At 48.0% G+C, this 18,734-nt stretch overlaps 1 protein-coding gene across 1 annotated transcript in view; it reads left to right on the top strand.

Annotated features, from left to right (window-relative positions):
- Positions 1-18,734, top strand: part of PIK3C2A (phosphatidylinositol-4-phosphate 3-kinase catalytic subunit type 2 alpha) — a 564,057-nt gene that overhangs the window by 188,873 nt on the left and 356,450 nt on the right. The window contains 2 exon segments of the mRNA XM_030201063.1: positions 12,540-12,619; positions 12,757-12,820. Coding sequence (XP_030056923.1) covers positions 12,540-12,619; positions 12,757-12,820 — 144 coding nt within the window.

Here is an 18,734-nt window from a genome sequence, read left to right as displayed (position 1 = left end):
TGGAAAATAGAGGTTGTAGACATGATCTTTGTTTTCGAGGAGTTCCGGAGGGGGGGTGCGACGGAGGATGTTCCTGCTATAATTAAATCTATCTGCATTAATTTGTTGGAAGCTGAGGGGAGCACCTCTCTGTTGGATCTGGATTGTGCTCATTGAGCTTTGGCTCAACGTTCGGATGGAAGACCGAGGGACATTATAGCGTGTTTCTCCCGCTATACTGACAAGGAGTTGATTTCTATGTGAGCCCACCAGAATCAGAGCCTGGAATTTAATGGTGTACGTGTGGCAATCAGGATATTTCATTGTTCACATTGCAGAAGCGAAGGAAGCTGAAACCTGCATTAGAGATTTTGACAAAGGAACAGATACGATACAGATGGGAGTTTCCATTCGCCCTGAATTTCATTTGCCAAGGAAAGAATCATCGTGTGCATTCGTTAGCCGAGGCCTGGAAAGTCTTGCAGTCTGTTGGTTTGACCAGTGCCACATATTCCGCAATCTGGCATGGCCCTGATTACGAAGGCTAAGTTCAAAAAATGGCAATGAGTTTCTGAGGCTTCTAAGAAGCATTAATGTACTGAAATTGTCATGACTGTTGGGCTTTAATACTGAGGCTCTTGTACAGGGGAGGGGATTTCTCAGTGATTCCCTCCTTTGGATGTAGTTCCAGCGAAGTTAAAAATTCATAGCTTATGGTTTAATAATGCATATGGTTATAATTGATAACTGTGTTATGGTGGGCTGGGGCGGTTGTAGCTGAGTAGGGTGATTAGAAGGGGGGTGATTAGGTTTGTCAGGGGTTGTATGAATGTGGCAGTTGTGGTAGGGGGGTCAGCTATGTTTGAAGAAGTAGGCTTTGGGGTGGGTAGTAGTCATGTAAGTCTGGAGAGTTTTTATTGAGAGTTTTATAACAGAGGTTTGAGCGGGTGGGGGTTCTTGGGGCTGGTCTGTCGTCTCTATGGGGGGTTAGTTCCTTTGTTTTCTTTCCCATACAAGGAGGGGGGGGGGGTTACTTGGCAGAGTGGTTTCCCTTGCTTCTTTTGTTTGGTGTTTTCTTTGTGGGTGGAGGATTGGGTTTCTGCTGTGGGGAGGGGGTGGGGGAAGGGAGGGAGGGGTGTGGAGGGGTAATGGATAGGAATGTGGTTGATGAGATGTGTTGGGGGTGGGTCTGGGGCTGGGGTTGGGTTTTGGGGTGTTTTTTTTTTCTCTCTCTTTTTTTTTTTTTGTTTTTTGTTACATTTGTACCCCGTGCTTTCCCACTCATAGCAGGTTCAATGCGGCTTACATATTATATACAGGTACTTATTTGTACCTGGGGCAATGGAGGGTTAAGTGACTTGCCCAGAGTCACAAGGAGCTGCCTGTGCCTGCAGTGGGAATTGAACCCAGTTCCCCAGGACCAAAGTCCACCACACTAACCACTAGGCCAGTCCTCCACTCTCTTCCTTTCTCCTCTTGTCCTTCAGTTTGTTTAGCTGGTTTGGGTCCCATTTTCCTAGGTGGTTGAAAGGCTTGAGGTCCAATGTTTAAATGTCTGCTGGCTTAAAGTTTTTAACATATAATGTTAAATGCCTAAATTGTCCTCAGAAGCGTCAAAAGTTATTTAAGGAATTGCAGTACCATAAACCACATGTGGTATTTTTACAGGAGACTCATTAAAAAAAGGCTCACGAAAAACATTTGGTTCATCATCATTATCCATATGTCTACTGTGCTTCTGCGGTCGATGCATTGAGGAAACGGGGGGTTGCACTGTTGCTTCATACCTCTTTGCAAGTTCAGGTGCTGAAGATCAGGCGAGACCCTGCGGGAAGGTATTTGATTCTGCATGTACTATTGAATAATATAGCTTCTACATTAGCTGCTGTATACGCACCTAATGAAGCGCAGGGGGAATTCTTTGTTAAGCTAGGCAAAGTTGTTAAAGCGGATCCTTATGGTAAATTGGTAATGGGCGGGGATTTTAATGCATGCTTTGATACAGTACTGGATAGATCTGGAGGAGTGGCATGAATTGGCTTGAGATTTGACTATTTCTGACTTGTGGCGACTACATCACCCCAGGGTAAGGGACTATACTTTCTATTCTCATCCGCACGATTCCTATTCTCGTATAGATTTGTTTTTTTTTGTTTCATTGATGTTTCATGTTTCAAGTGGGTTGTACTTCAGGCATTGGTCCTATTACCATTTCGGATCATTCTCCGACCTGGGTCCAGATTTCTTCTTTGGGTGAGGAGGGTAAGGACAGTAGGTGGACTTTGAGTGTATCTCTGTTGAAGGCAGAAGAGACCTTAGCCCAGTATCAATCCCTCCTGAGGGAATATCTCGATTTTTAACTTAAATTCAGGCCCTCCATTGGATACTGTTTGGGATGCTTTAAAGGCTGTGACGAGGGGTTTTTTCTTAAAGATTGCGAGTCATAGGGGCTAGGGCGTGACGCCAGGAAATATCAGATTGTATTTCGCAATTGTCTCATTTGGAGGACCTTCATAAGTCCTCCCCCTCGACTATAGTCTTGCAACAGATTCAAGCTCTCCGGTTGAGATTGGATAGTATTTACTCCGATCACTTTTCCAGAGGCAACAGAAACAGCTTCATTATTTCAATCATAATAAACCTGGTCGTTCTTTGGCTCTTAAATTGAAGCAACAAAGATTTGATCGTACTATTTTGAGGATTGGAGACGGTAAGAATGTCCTGCTGACTAAGTCATCTCTGATTGATGTGCGTTCAGTCCTTTTACCAGTCTTTATATTCTGCTGACTCTAAGATTAGACCAGATGCAATTGAAGCCTTTTTAGCAGCTCAGAATCTTCCTTCTTTGTCAGTGGAACAAAGTAGATTTTTGGATGGCATTATTAAAGTGGAGGAAGTTGTTAGTTATCCAGGATTTGCTTGCAGGGAAAGCTCCGGGTTTGGATGGGTTGCCAAATGATTTTTATAGAACTTTTAGAGGGGAAGTTGCTCCCCTATTGGTGGAGATTCTTAATGGTATTCGCAGTGGGGAAGGTTTACCTCCCTAAATGATGGAAGCCTGGATAGCTGTAATTCCGAAGCCTGGGAAGGACAAGAATGAGTGTGCCTCCTATCGCCCTATCTCCATCCTTAATTCTGATGTCAAAGTTATAGCTAAAGTTCTCGCGAATCGGTTAGCTAAGGTACTTCCAGACTTAATCCACTCCGACCAGGTAGGGTTTGTTCCCCAGAGGCAGGCCAAGGATAATATACGTCGTATGGTCAATTTGCTTCACGTTGCTAAACAAACAAAGGTCCCCTTGTGTCTCTTGGGGTTAGATGCTGAAAAGTCATTTGAACGGGTTCATTGGCCTTTTATATTAAGTGTCATGGAGCGCGTGGGTTTTGGGGCCTAGTTCCGGGGGTGGACTCAGGCATTGTATAACTCCCCTAAAGCTTGTGTCCGTATAAACGGAGGTAATTCACCTATGTTTTCTCTGTCTCGGTACACGCCAGGGTTGTCCTCTTTCAATCATGCTTTTTGCCTTAGTTATGGAACCCCTTGCCATTGCTATACGTTCTAATATAAACATCTCAGGGATGGTGGTAGGAGATCACTAGTATAAGTTGGCAACGTTTGCTGATGATATTATGCTCTTTCTAACTAAACCGCTACTTTCCATGCCTAATCTAATTCAGCTTTTAGAAGAGTACTCTTCAGTTTTAGGATTCAAGCTTAACATGTCTGAATCGGAAGCTATGGCTATTGGAATTCCCGGTCCGATTTTAACTTCCTTTCAACAGGCTTTCTCTTTTCGGTGGATCACCAAGAGGGGCATAATAGAACGCGAACGCCCATCTCCATGGGCGTTTATCTCTGAGGACTGGTCCGCGAAGGGACGGGCCAGACTGTATTTTCGAAAAAGATGGGCGTCCATCTTTTGTTTAGATAATACGGTTTGTGCCGGGCAAATACATCGCATTTGGGCGGATTTGAGCTGGGCAGTAACAGTTTTCAGCGATAATGGAAACCGAAGGCGCCCAGCTCAAAAACGAACAAATCCAAGGCATTTTGTTGTGGGAGGGGCCAGGATTCGTAGTACACTGGTCCTCCTCACATGCCAGGACACCAACCGGGCACCCTAGGGGGCACTTGTAACAATTTAAAAAAAAAAAATTAAAATACCTCCCAAGTCCATAGCTCCCTTACTTTGGGTGCTGAGCCCCCCCAAATCCCCCCCAAAACCCACTGCCCACAACTCTACACCATTACCATAGCACTTATGGCTGAAGGGGGGCACCTAGATGTGGGTACAGTGGGATTTGGGGGTGGTTTGGAGCGCTCCCATTTAGCAGCACAAGTGTAACAGGTGAGGGAGGGGGGGGGGGGTGGGCCTGGGTCCACCTGTCTGAAGTCCACTGCACCCACTAACAACTGCTCCAGGGACCTGCATACTGCTGTGATGGAGCTGGGTATGACATTTGAGGCTGGCACACAGGCTGGAAAAACAAGTTTTTAAAGTTCTTTTTTTTTTGGAGGGAGGGGATTAGTGACCACTGGGGGAGTCAGGGGAGGTCATCCCCGATTCCCTCCGGTGGTCATCTGGGCAGTTGGGGCACTTTTTGGGGGCTTGTTCGTGAAAAAAAAAAAAGGGTCCAAAAAAAGTGACCCAAATTCTCGCTTCTGGCACCTTTCTTTTTTCCATTATCGGCCGAGCGCGCCCACCGTGTCTCGACTGATAAACACGCCCCAGTCCCGCCATCACCACACCTCCGACATGCCCCCTGTCAACTTTGTTCATTCCCGCGACAGACTGCAGTTGGAGGCGCCCAAAATCGGCTTTCGATTATACCGATTTGGGCGCCCATGAGAGAAAGGCGCCCATCTCCCGATTTGGGTCGAAATATGGGTGTCTTTCTGTTTCGAAAATAAGCTGGCAAGGGCATTAAGTATTTAGGGGTTTTCCTTACTAAAAACTGTTCTGAATTATTTTCGCTAATTATCCTGTTCTGTTGCGGGAACTGTATAAAGATATGGAGGCTTGGGGTTCCCTTGAATTATCGTGGTTTGGTAGGATAGCTTGCTGTATTTTTTTCAGGTTCTACCTCTCCAACTATCTCGTGCCTTTTTTTCGGGCCTTCAGAATTGCCTGTTTCGTTTTATTTGGTCCAATAAGCGGCTGCAAATTTCTAGGAATGTGCTGTATCGGGACCAGAAAAAGGGAGGCCTGGGGGTTCCGAATGTATTTTGGTATTACAAAGCAGCTCAGGCTCTGGCCACTATCGAATGGTATCACGCGAGCCCCCAGAAAAGGTGGATTGGTTTGGAACAGGTTTCCGTGGGACTGTGCCCTTTGCGTTCTGCTGTGTGGCTTCCTCGGAAATATCACTCCTTAAATAGAGATGTTTGTCCTACGGTACTTGCAACTTTCTATTATTGGGATAGTTTATTTGCTAAGCCAGATAAGGTTCTCTTCAAACTTACGCCGTTAACAAATAATCCTCTTTTTCCACCTGGTCTTGAACCGGGACCATTTTCAAAGTGGTTCTTTGTGGGTTTGGAGACCTGGGGTCAATTTTTCGAGGATGATGAATTTATTCCATTTGATATTCCATTTGATACATTGGTTGCTACATATGCAATTTCATCAAGGGACTTCTTTGCATATACTCAGGTGATGCATTTTCTTTCTGCAGCTGCAATAAAGGAAAAGGTGCACAAGGAGGACTCTTTTTTTGGAAGACTTGTGCGCAGATTCTAGGGGATCGAGAGACCTTATCACTTGCTTATGCACTTATCAAAGCATGCAAATGCGGCATCCCGTTGAGCATCGTTCGCTGTGGCTGCGGGAGCTGGGTGTGGCAGTGGATGATGATGATTGGACCCTTATGGAGTCAGCTTTATCGAGAATACCTATCTCTGTTCCTTTTAAAGAAAATGCTGTTAAAGTTCTTTATAGGTAGTACTTGACTCCAGTGCACCTTCATCACATATTTCCAACAGTATCCCCTCTGTGCTGTGGGCAAAAGGATACTATGGGCCACATTTATGGGCCTGTATTAAGATCAGGGCTTTCTGGAAAGCTATACAGTACAGAATCCAGAAGTGGCTTTCTAAGCCCATCAAGTGGTCCCCTGAATTTTTTCTTTTTCCAAAAAAACCACCTGGCCTAACTACATCTCAGTCCTTGTTGGTTAGGCAAGCCATGTTGGCAGCTAGGGTTACTCTGGCTGCTCACTGGAAGTCTCCTCAAGTCCTCTCTGTGGTTAAATGGTTAAACAAGATGTGTTATATTTGTGAAATGGAGAGAGTTTGGGCAAAAAGTTGCAAAACTATGTCTAAATGGGAAGCTATTTGGGAACCCTTTTTGTCACACTGTACATGTCAAGGCCGGTGGTTGGAGGGGGTGGAGGGGGAAGGACTGGTGGGGGTGTTTTGTTTTTGTTTTTTTTTAGGGAGGGGAGGGAGCATGGATAAACCTGGTTACAAAACCTAGAAGTTCGTTGTAAGCTGATTTTCTATTTTTGAGAGTATATTTCTGTCTTCATGTTTTCGATGTTTGGTCAACAGTTTCTCGGAGATCTGGCCCTTGAATTGTATTAGCTGATGTTAATGGATATGACCTTTTTGCCTTTGTATTGTTTCTTAATAAATTGGTAAAGAGTAAGACAGTTATTCAATTGCAGACCCTTTCAGGGAAGGCAGGTCCTTGCACAGAGTGGGACAGCATGTTGAAGGACTTCCACAGTAAGGAAGGAGACATGGAAAGTCAACAGTGAAGGGGGGTAGGGCTGACTCACGATCAGAACAATGGTGCTATGCTATCAGGCGTGTGATGTGGGTTGAGTAGCAGCACTGGTTCCTATTGCTCCATTTTTGGTAAGGATTCCTCTGTGGCAGAACCACCTCCAATGCTGGGTCTGCTTGATAAGACATTTCTGGGGATTCTTTCCACTTCAGCTGAGCTGATTTTGTTGGGAATGTTGGCGCTGACCCATCAGAATGCCATTCACTCTGTCTTCTGGCTGCACTCTCAGCCTTCTTTGAGCATGGGACTCTGAGTTGGGACCTCAGTATTTTCAGGCCTTATATGAGTGGTTGCACTTGGCTTTTGGGGGTCTACAGGTATTGGCCCTAAAGAGTTTGGATGTAAAAGAAGGTCTTCATGGGGGGGGGGGGGATGACTTACTTCCTGGGACCCTTGAGAGACATCCTTGGAAATAAGCACTCCTAGTGGAGACTTGGCTGAAGAATGGGGCCCTTTTCGGGCTCCCTTTCACAAAGAAGTCCTGTGGGGGGACAGTGATTAGATAATGAGCTTGGTGGGGGGGGGGGGGGATTAGTCCCTTGAGTCAGTGGAGATCTTGCCGGTGGAGGATGACTTTCCTATAGTTATGGGGCTAGTTCTTGCTGGGCAAGTGGTGCTTGACCTCTTCCTTATTAACAAGGTAACAGGAAACTAGGAGGCTGAGGGGGTAGGCTGGCTCCTCCTTGTTCTCTGCCAGAAAGGGACCCCAGCGAAGGTCAGCCAGCACTCTCTGAGAGGGAGACTCCACCTGTTTTTCTGCTGCTTTTGACACTGTCAATCACGATTTACTTCTCGCCACACTGGCCTCATTTGGGTTCCAGGGCTCTGTCCTCTCCTGGTTCTCCTCCTATCTCTCCCACCGCACCTTCAGGGTACACTCTCATGGATCTTCCTCCACTCCCATCCCGCTCTCTGTTGGAGTTCCCCAGGGATCTGTCCTTGGACCCCTTCTCTTTTCAATCTACACCTCTTCCCTGGGCTCACTGATCTTATCTCATGGTTTCCAGTATCATCTTTATGCTGATGACACCCAGCTGTATCTCTCCACACCAGACATCACCGCGGAGACCCAGGCCAAGGTATCGGCCTGCTTATCTGACATTCTTGCATGGATGTCCAACCGCCACCTGAAGCTGAACATGTCCAAGACCGAGCTCCTCGTCTTTCCACCTAAACCCACTTCTCCTCTTCCTCCACTCTCTATCTCAGTTGATAACACCCTCATCCTCCCCGTCTCATCTGCCCGCAACCTCGGAGTCATCTTCGACTCCTCCCTCTCCTTCTCTGCGCATATCCAGCAGACTGCCAAAACCTGTCACTTCTTCCTCTTCAACATCAACAAAATTTGCCCTTTCCTCACTGAGCACACCACCCAAACTCTCGTCCACGCTTTCATTACCTCTCGCCTCGACTACTGCAACTTACTCCTCACTGGCCTCCCACTCAGCCATCTATCCCCCCTTCAATCCGTTCAGAACTCTGCCGCACGTCTTATATTCCGCCAAAACCGTTATTCTCATATCACCCCTCTACTCAAGTCACTTCACTGGCTTCCGATCAGATACTGCATACAATTCAAGCTTCTCCTCCTTACTTACAAATGCACTCAGTCTGCTGCTCCTCACTACCTCTCTACCCTCATCTCCCCCTACGTTCCTGCCCGTAACCTCCGCTCACATGACAAATCCCTCCTCTCAGTACCCTTCTCCACCACTGCCAACTCCAGGCTCCGCTCATTTTCCCTTGCCTCACCCTATGCCTGGAACTATCTTCCTGAATCCCTACGCCAAGCCCCCTCCCTACCCATCTTCAAATCCTTGCTTAAAGCTCACCTCTTCAATGCTGCTTTCGGAACCTAACCTTTCAAACATAAAGGCTGACCCAATCTGTCTGACCTATCAGATTGACTGTACATTTGTCTTTTAGATTGTAAGCTCCTTGAGCAGGGACTGTCCTTCCATGTTAAATTGTACAGCGCTGCGTAACCCTAGTAGCGCTTTAGAAATGTTTAGTAGTAGTAGTTTTTACTGGGAGTGGGCTTACAAATGAGGCTGCTCAAATGAGCCCTATTATCCCTTTGATCTTTCAATTCTTAGAAGCTCGAGGTCTAGCCCTGCTCTCGTTGACTCTTGAGGCAGCTTTGTCTATTAGATTGTAAGCTCTTTGAGCAGGGACTGTCTTTCTTCTATGTTTGTGCAGCACTGCGTATGCCTTGTAGCGCTATAGAAATGCTAAATAGTAGTAGTAGTAGTAGACCTCTCTTGTCATATCTTGAAGGGAGTTCTCTTGGACCTCTCAGATTGGGTAGTAGTGATAGCCAGTGTGAGACTGGGGGGCCTATTGCATGGGTCAGATCGTATAGGGTCAGTAGTATGGTTTCAAGACATTAGGATCCATCAGCTGTTTGGAAGCAAGGGCCCTTCATTTGGCACTAGAGCAGTTCCTCTCACTTTTATATGGGAAGGTAGGGCAGGTGATGTTCAGCAATGCAGCTGCACTGGCCTATATGAACTGGCAAAGAGAAAACAAGAGTTAAGCATTGGTGCTTGAGATCATTTGGCTAGGCAGTGGCACCAGAAGGTATCTGTAGGGCAACAATTTGGTCGTTACTACATTCCTTTGTCAAGCATTAGAAGATTGATGTCTGGGCTAAGGGCGAATAGTGCCTTTGGCAGAGCAGTGTTGTAGGGAGTGTCATTTCTCTGAGGACAAGCAAGCTGTATTATACTCACAGTTGGGTCGGTGACCTGCGCCGGCCCGGGAACCGGCATTTAGTATAGCAAAAAAGATTGCTGGAGCTTTCCAGCGTGCCACGCGTCCGGCTGTGTATGTGCCGAGTGCCTTCCTGCCAACGCATGGCCACGCTCCTCAGTTCTGTTTTTTCCGTGTGAGGAGTGGCAACTAATTTACCTGGCTCCATTTCGTTGCCAGGAGAGCCTCTGTGCCTTTTTAATGATTTTTTCGCTTATATCTTTTAATTTTTCTTCATTTTCCTTATAGATCTTAGTTTTTCAGCCCGCGTATAAGTTTTCTTTTATTTTAGTCGCGGCCGTCCTTAGGCCTGCTCGGCCGGGATTTGTTCCCTTTGTTTTTTGGTGCACTTTTTTCAGCAAGATCGAGTCTTTTGATTTGGTTAATGTAGTCGTCCCTTCCATGTCATCGAAGACTTCCAGTGGCTTCAAATTGTGTTCTTGGTGCAACTGGATCATCTCAGGTACTGATACCCATTCGTGGTGTATTCAGTGCCTTGGGCCGGACCATAGCCCTGTCCGTAGTTCCCTTTGTCTTTGTATGAAGAAAAGGACTCAACTGGCTCGAGAAGCCCAGCGAGAAAAACTTTTTGGGGCTCCGTCCTGTCCTTCAATGTTGGCATCGACTTTGGTACCGAGGTTGTCGTCGACATCTATATCGAGGGACGCATCGATGTCAGGAGTGGAGGTAGGCATAGCTTCTGAGAGGCCACGTCACACTGGGAGCAGCAAGGCATCGAGTGGGTCTCCACTTGCCTCAATGCCTCCTGCTATGCAGGCCCCTCGGGACCTTCCATCGTCAGTTCCGACCCCGAGGCGACGTGGGGATTCGATGTTGTCCTTGTTGGTACTGAGGAGCCTCGGTGAGGTGCATTGAGCGAAGGTGAAGAAGCACCGACACAGTTCTCCCTCGATGCATTGTGCCGGGAGCTCCAGGGTGCCGAGGGACTTGGCACCCAAGAAGCATCGACGCTGGGAGGACCACTCCCCCTCCATACAAGAGGTGCCGGTGCGTCAGTCTCTCAGCAGCCCAGTTCCTGCTACTGAGCCTCAGGTAGCTCTGTCATCGACTACTCCACAGGCCCAGCAGCCTCTTCCGATGGCGACTCTTGAACGCATTCGAGCCCGCTGTGTCAATCTGCATTGGTGTCGTGGGTGCTTTCGCCTACCTTGCTGTCTGCTCAGCTGTGTCTGGCCCTCCACTCGCGGTGAGGTCCTCAAGCTGGTATCAGATACCACCGAGGTCGACTCCCCATCGATGTAGTTGGAGGAAGCTTCGCTGCAGTCTGTGCGTTAGTCGGCCCCTCGACATCACCATCGAGACCACAGGTCTTCGGCGTCGAGGTGGGTCCGGTCTCGGAAGTCACTGAGGGAAGTGCTCTCCGATAGCAAGGAGGAACGCTCGTGGGAGTCAGAAGAAGATCCCAGGAACTTTTCCTCAGATGAGTCCTTTAGGATTCCCTCTGATCCTTCCCCTCCACCTGAAAGGAGACTGTCTCCTCCTGAGTGCCTGTCTTTCTCATCTTTTGTACGGGAGATGGCTCAGGCCATTCCATTCCCCGTAGACGTGGAGGATGAGCCCAGGGCTGAGATGCTCGAGGTCCTGGACTACACCTCTCCACCCAAGGAGGCAGTGACAGCTCCTTTGCATAAGGTATTCAGGTAAGTCCTCATGAGAAATTGGGTGTCCCGTCTGTCCTGTCCCGTGATCCCTAAGAAGACAGATTCCCAGTATTGGATCCATGGTGAACCTGGGTTGATGAGGTCTCAGTTACCCATAACTCCATGGTGGTGGACTCCGCCCTCAAAAGAGTCAAGAGTTCTAGGGACTATGCTTCAGCGCCCCCAGGCAGAGAAGCTAGGACCTTGCACTCTTTTGGGAGGAAACTGCATCAGGCTGCTATGCTCGCTGCGCACATACAATCAGTTTCGTAAATTTCTGGCCAGGGGTGCATATGACACTTTTGCTGTAGCATCCAGGGTCTCTGCTCAAGGTATAACGATGAGGCAAGTTCAGAACATGCAGATACAGTACAGTCTCAATTAATCCATCATTGTGTCACTGTTAAGAAGCGTGCAGCTTCTCTTTCTGTTTTCCAGTGTAGCAGAGGGAATTTCATTTTTGTTGTTGCTGATTAATGTTGTTAAATAATATTTTAAATACAGTACAGATACCCTATGCCTGTTCTTTATGCATAAAGTATGTTTTCTGTACTTTCCAACGGAGATGAAAACGGTAAGTGGGATAAACATAAAGGAATCATGTTCAGAAGGAATGGATCCTCAGAAGCTTAGTGGAGATTGGGTGGCAGAGCCGGTGGTGGGGGTTGGGCTGGTGGTTGGGAGGCGGGGCTAGTGCTGGGCAGACTTCTACGGTCTGTGCCGTGAAAATGGCAGATACTAATCAAGGTGAGGTATACACAAAAAGTAGCACATATGAGTTTATCTTGTTGGGCAAACTGGATGGACCGTGCAGGTCATTCTCTGCCGTCATCTACTATGTTACTATATGTTTTCACTTATCTGATAATGGCCTGGTCCCAATCGAGACTGACCTACTTACTTTGTCTCTTTTGTGCAATGAAAAGGAAATCTTTATCCCTGCAAAGTTAGTTCAGAATTCTTTGGAGCTTTCAGAAATGCTTAGTTCAGGCTTCCCAGACTTATTCCTCATAGCCATTCAGGTTTTCAAGATATCCACAGCGAGTAGACATGAGAGAGATTTGCATGGATTGGAAACACAGCATATGCAAAATATCTTCTATATATTGTTTTGTGGATATCCTGATGTGTCTGTCTTCAGTGATTTTATATTTCATTGAATATTATGATTGGCAATATAAATCAGAATGAATTAATACAACTTTGGGGTCACCAGTTTTAGGAAGCTGTGACCTAAGTTTCAGATGGTTAATGTGTGTTCTTAATTCTGAACTAAATTAAACATTTTAACAGCAGTGCCATTTTCATTTCTTTTGCTGAATCTTCACTATTTCTAACATTTCTGATTTCTGTTTAATAGGCAGCTGATGATGAAACTCCTACAGATTTAAAAAAATATTTATACCACATAGAGAAGCCTTTCAGGGAACCTGTTTCAAGGTATAATTATGAACTAATTCAAAGTCTAGTTATTTACACTGTTTCAGTAAATTAAAAATTTTAAATGTAGGTGAAATTTTTCTTTGGTAATTGGTAATTGTCCACTATCACAGTCCTAGCCCTTCTCTTCGTTGCAGGTGTGGTCTTGAAGAACTTTTAGAAGCATACCATGATGAAGTGGATGTGTGCCTTAAAAATGAGGTATGTTGGGGTGGGTGTGTTAAGATTTTAATATTGTTGCATAAGGTATATTATAAACATTTCCCTGCTATGCTTGTGTCATTGGTTAGCTGATATACTCTGAGGCGGAATTTGCAATCTAGGAATATGTTACCGTTGGAAGTTCCGGGTGTGAAAGAGGCCCATTTACGTAGATCTAGGGGGCGAGCATTTTTTGTTGTTGGCCCTGAATCTCGGAATAGTTTACCAGTAGCTTTGAGGAGGGAAGGATCCTTAACCCATTTTCATCATTTGTTGAAAGCCCATTCATGGGGCATCCCTGGGGGTTTGTAGATGTTCTGATTTGGGAGAGTTTGTATGTATGTGTTTTCTCTATCTTTTCTGTTTATATTGTATTTCTGTTGTTTTATGTAATACAATTTTGATTTGTAAACTGCACTATTTTATGTATTGTGACATAATAATTTTGTGTTTCAATAATTTTTATTGATGACCTATCCAATTGAACAGCATTCAAACAGTTGTAATACAAATATAACCGTACTCGCTGTCCTCAAAAAAAAATTTTTTTTGAACAGTAATCTCCCCCATCCCTTGCCCCTGAAACTGGATACTCCCCACCCACCAACCTCCCCCCTGCCCCCCAAACTCTAATCCCACTTGCGATCCCTGAGTTACCCCCTCCTTCCCCCCTACCCTCCCATCTAGGAACGCAATATTCCCCCAAGGGGAGTAGAGCAAACAAACACCCCTCATGTCGCATTGAGGAGTAGGCTACGACCTCGAGGGTGTAAAATCTGGAGGTATGGTCCCTAGATGGCCAGAAAGCTTTTCCATCTCTTTGGTGAAGACTGAGATTCCTGTGCCTCCCAAGTCACCAAACGATGTACCTGGTTCCTCCAGTGCCTGTAAGCTGGGGGGGTCCTGCAACGTCCAATATTGCAGGATACACTTGCGGCAGTGGCGTAGCTAGGGTATTTGACACCCGGGGCCAGTTATTTTTTTAACACCCCCCTCCAAAAACCTGTACTAGGCATACCGAGAATACAAAACACTTGGGACCTATGGAGCAATTCTACCATACCATAAGCAGTAATTTCTATGAGTCACACAAGGAAAAGGAAAGCACCTTAAACACAACTGTGAGCACTAGAACATCAATTCACCTATTGTAAAATGAAACCAGATAGAATAATACAGATCGTCAATCCTCCACAGTGAAAAGCCCTGTCTTTTTCACAGACACACCCTAATCCACTATTGAACAAGTAATCATAAGCATTCTATTTAAACAAAAATTAAACTGAACCCCCAAGATGCCAGATTCTGCATACAATGCAACTTACAGAAACAGAAAATGTCCCCTAGTACTGTGCAAAATATAAAGATAGCAAATGTAAATTTGAAAAAACTAACAAATACCAATAACTACTTTACAAATTAACAAATAGAAATAAAACAAATATAGAAAATAAAATAATACCATTTTATTGGACTAATACATTTAGCTTTCAGAGGCCAAAACCTCCTTCCTTGTCATCAAGCAGATGAAGCCATTACGTATGGGTTATGTCCATCAACCAGCAGGGGAGATAGAGAGCACTCAAACTTTCACAGTGCCCTCTTGGCCAGCTAGCTCCACTGCCTCTTCAGTATTCTCTATCTCCCCTAGCAGGGTGGCTGCAGCTTGTTCAAGCTCCAGAAAAATCTGCCAGGAGGTGGTTCCTGGCTTGCCAGTTGTTAACCGGGGTGTTGGAGGCTATAGCAGCTTCACTTTAAAGGCACATAGGTTAGCCCTTTCCCTGCCTTACCCATACCTCTATGGATGTGGACATATTGCCTTGCTTTCCCTGTCCTTACCCACCAACAGTGGATGCAGGCATATAGGTTCGCCCTTTCCCTGCCTTTCCCACTCATCTGAGCCTCCGGAGTCTTCAATACCTCTGCTTTCCTCACAGCTTTAAAAAAAAAAAAAAAAAAAGAACAGAGGTTTTTGACCTGATTTTCAGCAGGATCGTAGTTGTACACTAGATCCTTTGAGGTAAGAGTGTTTTCCAACTCCTCCGGGGTGGGCCCGCGATCGGGGCGATTTTGGCACGAAACCGCCATTTAGGATTTTACCGCCGTTTTTCGGCGATGGCTGCGGACAATGTAAAGCGCTGTTCCACTTGTGGCAAGCGCAAATCAGCAGCAGGGCTCTGTAAATCGTGCTGTACTGGCGTAGGAGCCGGCCCGAGCATGGCGAGCGATGTTTCTTCCCGCTCTGAGCTGGCAGCGGGCGCCATTTTGCTTACACCGCATGGTGCGGCCTCCGTGGACACGGAGAGACCTGAGCCGGGTGGGGCACCTCGAGATGAGGTTATTTCAGGAGTGGCTGGCACCGGACAGGATTTGGGTGCCCAGGGTGAGATTTTCTCCCCGGATTTTGTGCTTTTGCTGCATAAAGCATACATGATGAAAAGAGCCCTTCCTCAGGGGTCGCCTGAGGCTCCTCTGATTGCCCCCCCGATGGATTCTGGCCTGGGACTGCCCAGTGAGGCTTTTTTCCCGGATGCTTGGCCTAAAGATAAGCGCAGAAGGGTTAATTCCCCTTCAGATTGTGGTGCACCTTTTTTCCCCCCCGTGGTCGGGGTGTGAGGATTCGGAGAACTCTGACAGACGGTCTGAGGAACCAGAGTCAGGTGCGGATTTACCACAGGATCTGGATGATCCCTCCACGGTGAGGATTTTCCACCGTGATGAGCTGCCAGCGCTTATTTCAGATACCCTGCAGGCCCTCTCGATTGAAGATCCTGACAGTGGCATGGCCTCCTCGGGTAATCCCAGGATGGCTAGTACCAAGAAAGCTGCTCGGGCCTTCCCTTTGCATGACTCCATCCTAGAGCTTGTTTCGGCTCAGTGGGCTGACCCCGAGGGACCTTTGAGAGTTTCCATGGCTATGGGGCAGTTATACCCTCTGCGTGAGGGACATATGGCTCGTTTTCAAATGCCTACAGTGGATGCCCTAGTCACTGCGGTGACAAAGAGAACTACCCTCCCTGTTGAAGGAGGTGTTGCCCTGAAGGATGTTCAAGACCGTAGGCTGGAAACAACATTGAAACGGTCCTTTGAAATTGCAGGTCTCACTGTTCGGGCGTCTGCATGCAGCTGTTATGCTGTTAGAGCCTGCCTAGCTTGGCTGCAACAGGCAGTGGCTCAGCCCGGAGATGGAGCGGAGCCCTTCTTGGATGTGGCTCCGCGGATGGAGGTGGCCTTGTCCTTTCTGGCTGATGCCCTTTATGACCTTGTCAGAGCTTCGGCTAAACAAATGGCAGTAGCAGTGGCGGCTCGCCGTCGTCTGTGGCTACGACACTGGGCAGCGGACATGGCCTCTAAGCAAAGGTTGGTGAAGTTGCTTTTTCAAGGACTTCTCCTATTTGGTGAGGAGTTGGAGAAAATTGTGAAAGGCCTGGGTGATCCTAAACCCCAGCGCTTGCCCGAAGATAGGCAGAGGCCTTCCTCTAAGGGCCAGGCGGTCCACTCCTCGTACAGACCTCGCTTCCGTGAAGCTAGACGGTACCGCCCGGGGCGTTCTGCTGGGTTCACTTCACGTGCCCGTGGTCAGCAGAGGAACTCCTTTCGCTCGGACAAGCGTTCCGCAGCCGGTGGCTCAAGACCAGGAGTTCAGGGGCAACCCTCTCAATGATGGTGCGCCGGCCCTCTCCTCGATGCCTGTCATCGGAGGACGGCTTTCCCTCTTTGCCGAGGAGTGGGCCAAGATTTCCTCAGATCAGTGGGTTCTGGACCTGATCAGAGATGGATACAGAATAGAATTCAACGCCCCAGTAAGAGACGTGTTTGTGGAGTCCCGATGCGGTTCTGCCGTCAAACGGGCGGCGGTGGAGGAGACTTTGCAAGGTCTGATTCTGTTAGGGGCAGTGACCCCGGTGCCTCCCGCCGAGCAAGGCTGCGGCCGATACTCCATCTACTTTGTGGTGCCGCGAAAAGGTGGGTCCTTTCGCCCTCTTCTGGACTTAAAAGAAGTGAACAAGTCCCTGAGAGTGCGGCATTTCCACATGGAATCCCTGCGCTCCGTCATTGCGGCGGTACAGCCAGGAGAGTTTCTCACGTCTCTAGACCTGAAAGAAGCTTACTTGCACATACCGATTTGGCCCCCGCACCAGAAGTTTCTGAGGTTTGCGGTGTTGGGAAAGCATTTCCAGTTCAGGGCCTTGCCTTTTGGCCTCGCCACAGCTCCCCGAACCTTTTCGAAGGTAATGGTGGTAGTAGCTGCTTTTCTCAGGCGAGAGAGTATTAGGGTTCACCCGTACCTAGACGACTGGCTCATCAGAGCAGACTCTGCAACAGAGAGCTTACAAGCTACAGCCAGAGTGGTGGCTCTCGGACAGCATGCTGCGGCGAGGAATGCCGCTGACGCTCCCCGTTTGGTGCCTAGTGGTAACGGATGCCAGCCTGAAGGGCTGGGGCGCACATTGCAAGGGGAAGCATGCCCAGGGTCTATGGACACCCAAGGAGTCGGAGTGGTCCATCAACCGCCTAGAGTTGAAAGCGGTGTTGCAGGCGCTTCTGGCCTTTCAAGTGACCCTGGAAGGATTGGCTGTCAGAGTGATGTCGGACAACACGACAAGGCGGAACAAGGTGCAGAGCACTAGCCGCGCAGGCCGAACGGATTTGCCACTGGGCCGAGCTGCATCTTCAGTGTCTGTCGGCAGCTCATATTGCAGGTCAGAGCAAGGTGCAGGCCGATTATCTGAGCAGGCATCAGATCGATCCAGCAGAATGGAATCTGGCAGACGAAGTATTCCTGCAGATCTGTGCCAAATGGGGCAAGCCCGTGATGGATCTAATGGCGACAAGTGCCAATACCAAAGTCCCGTGCTTCTTCAGCAGACGGAGAGATCCTCGCTCGGCGGGGTTGGATGCCTTGGCTCAACCCTGGCCTCCGGGTCTACTTTATGTGTTTCCCCCATGGCCCTTGATAGGGCGCCTGCTCTTGCGGATTCGGCTGCACCCAGGAGAAGTGGTCCTCATCGCCCCGGATTGGCCAAGGAGACCTTGGTATGCAGACCTCCGACAGATGCTCCTGGAGGCTCCTCTGCCGTTACCTCTGGTACCGAACCTGTTGACTCAGGGACCGGTAGCCATGGAGGACGCCGGTCGCTTTGGTCTTACGGCATGGCTATTGAGAGGGCGCAATTGAGGGATAAAGGTTATTCCAATAAAGTTATTTCCACTCTCCTGCAAGCCCGCAAGCGGTCCACTTCCGTGGCTTATGCCAGGATTTGGTGCCTGTTTGAGTCTTGGTGTGCTTCCAGAGCCATTGCTCCAATGCGGGCTCCTGTCTCGCCGATTCTGGACTTTTTGCAGGAAGGTGTACAAAAAGGCTTGGCCTATAATTCCCTGCGGGTGCAGGTGGCAGCGTTGGCCTCCCTTCGTGGTAAGGTGGAAGGTGTGTCTTTGGCTGCTCACCCAGATGTGGCACGGTTTCTTAGAGAGGGTGCTTCGGCTCCGACCTCCAGTGCGAGCACCCTGTCCAGCTTGGAACCTGGGGCTAGTTTTGAAAACCCTGCAGGCATCTCCTTTTGAGCCGCTTCGGCGAGCATCGGAGAAAGATTTGACACTGAAGGCCGTTTTTCTGGTGGCCATTACCTCGGCGAGACGGGTGTCAGAGCTCCAGGCGCTGTCCTGTAGAGACCCATTTCTGCAATTTTCAGAGTCCGGAGTCACGGTTCGGACCGTGCCTTCCTTTATGCCTAAGGTGGTTTCAGCTTTTCACCTAAACCAGCCTATTTTCTTGCCCTCTTTTTCAGAGGAAGAGTTTCCAGAATCTTTTGGGCAGCTGCACCTTTTGGATGTGCGCAGGACTCTGCTGCAGTATCTGCGAGTTACTAACTCTTTCAGGACTTCTGATCATCTGTTTGTTTTGCTATCCGGT

Source organism: Microcaecilia unicolor, chromosome 4 (genome assembly GCF_901765095.1).
Source record: "Microcaecilia unicolor chromosome 4, aMicUni1.1, whole genome shotgun sequence".
Lineage (NCBI taxonomy): Eukaryota > Metazoa > Chordata > Amphibia > Gymnophiona > Siphonopidae > Microcaecilia > Microcaecilia unicolor.
The sequence above is the reverse complement of the archived record's forward strand: the minus strand, read 5'-3'. Positions and strand labels throughout refer to the sequence as shown.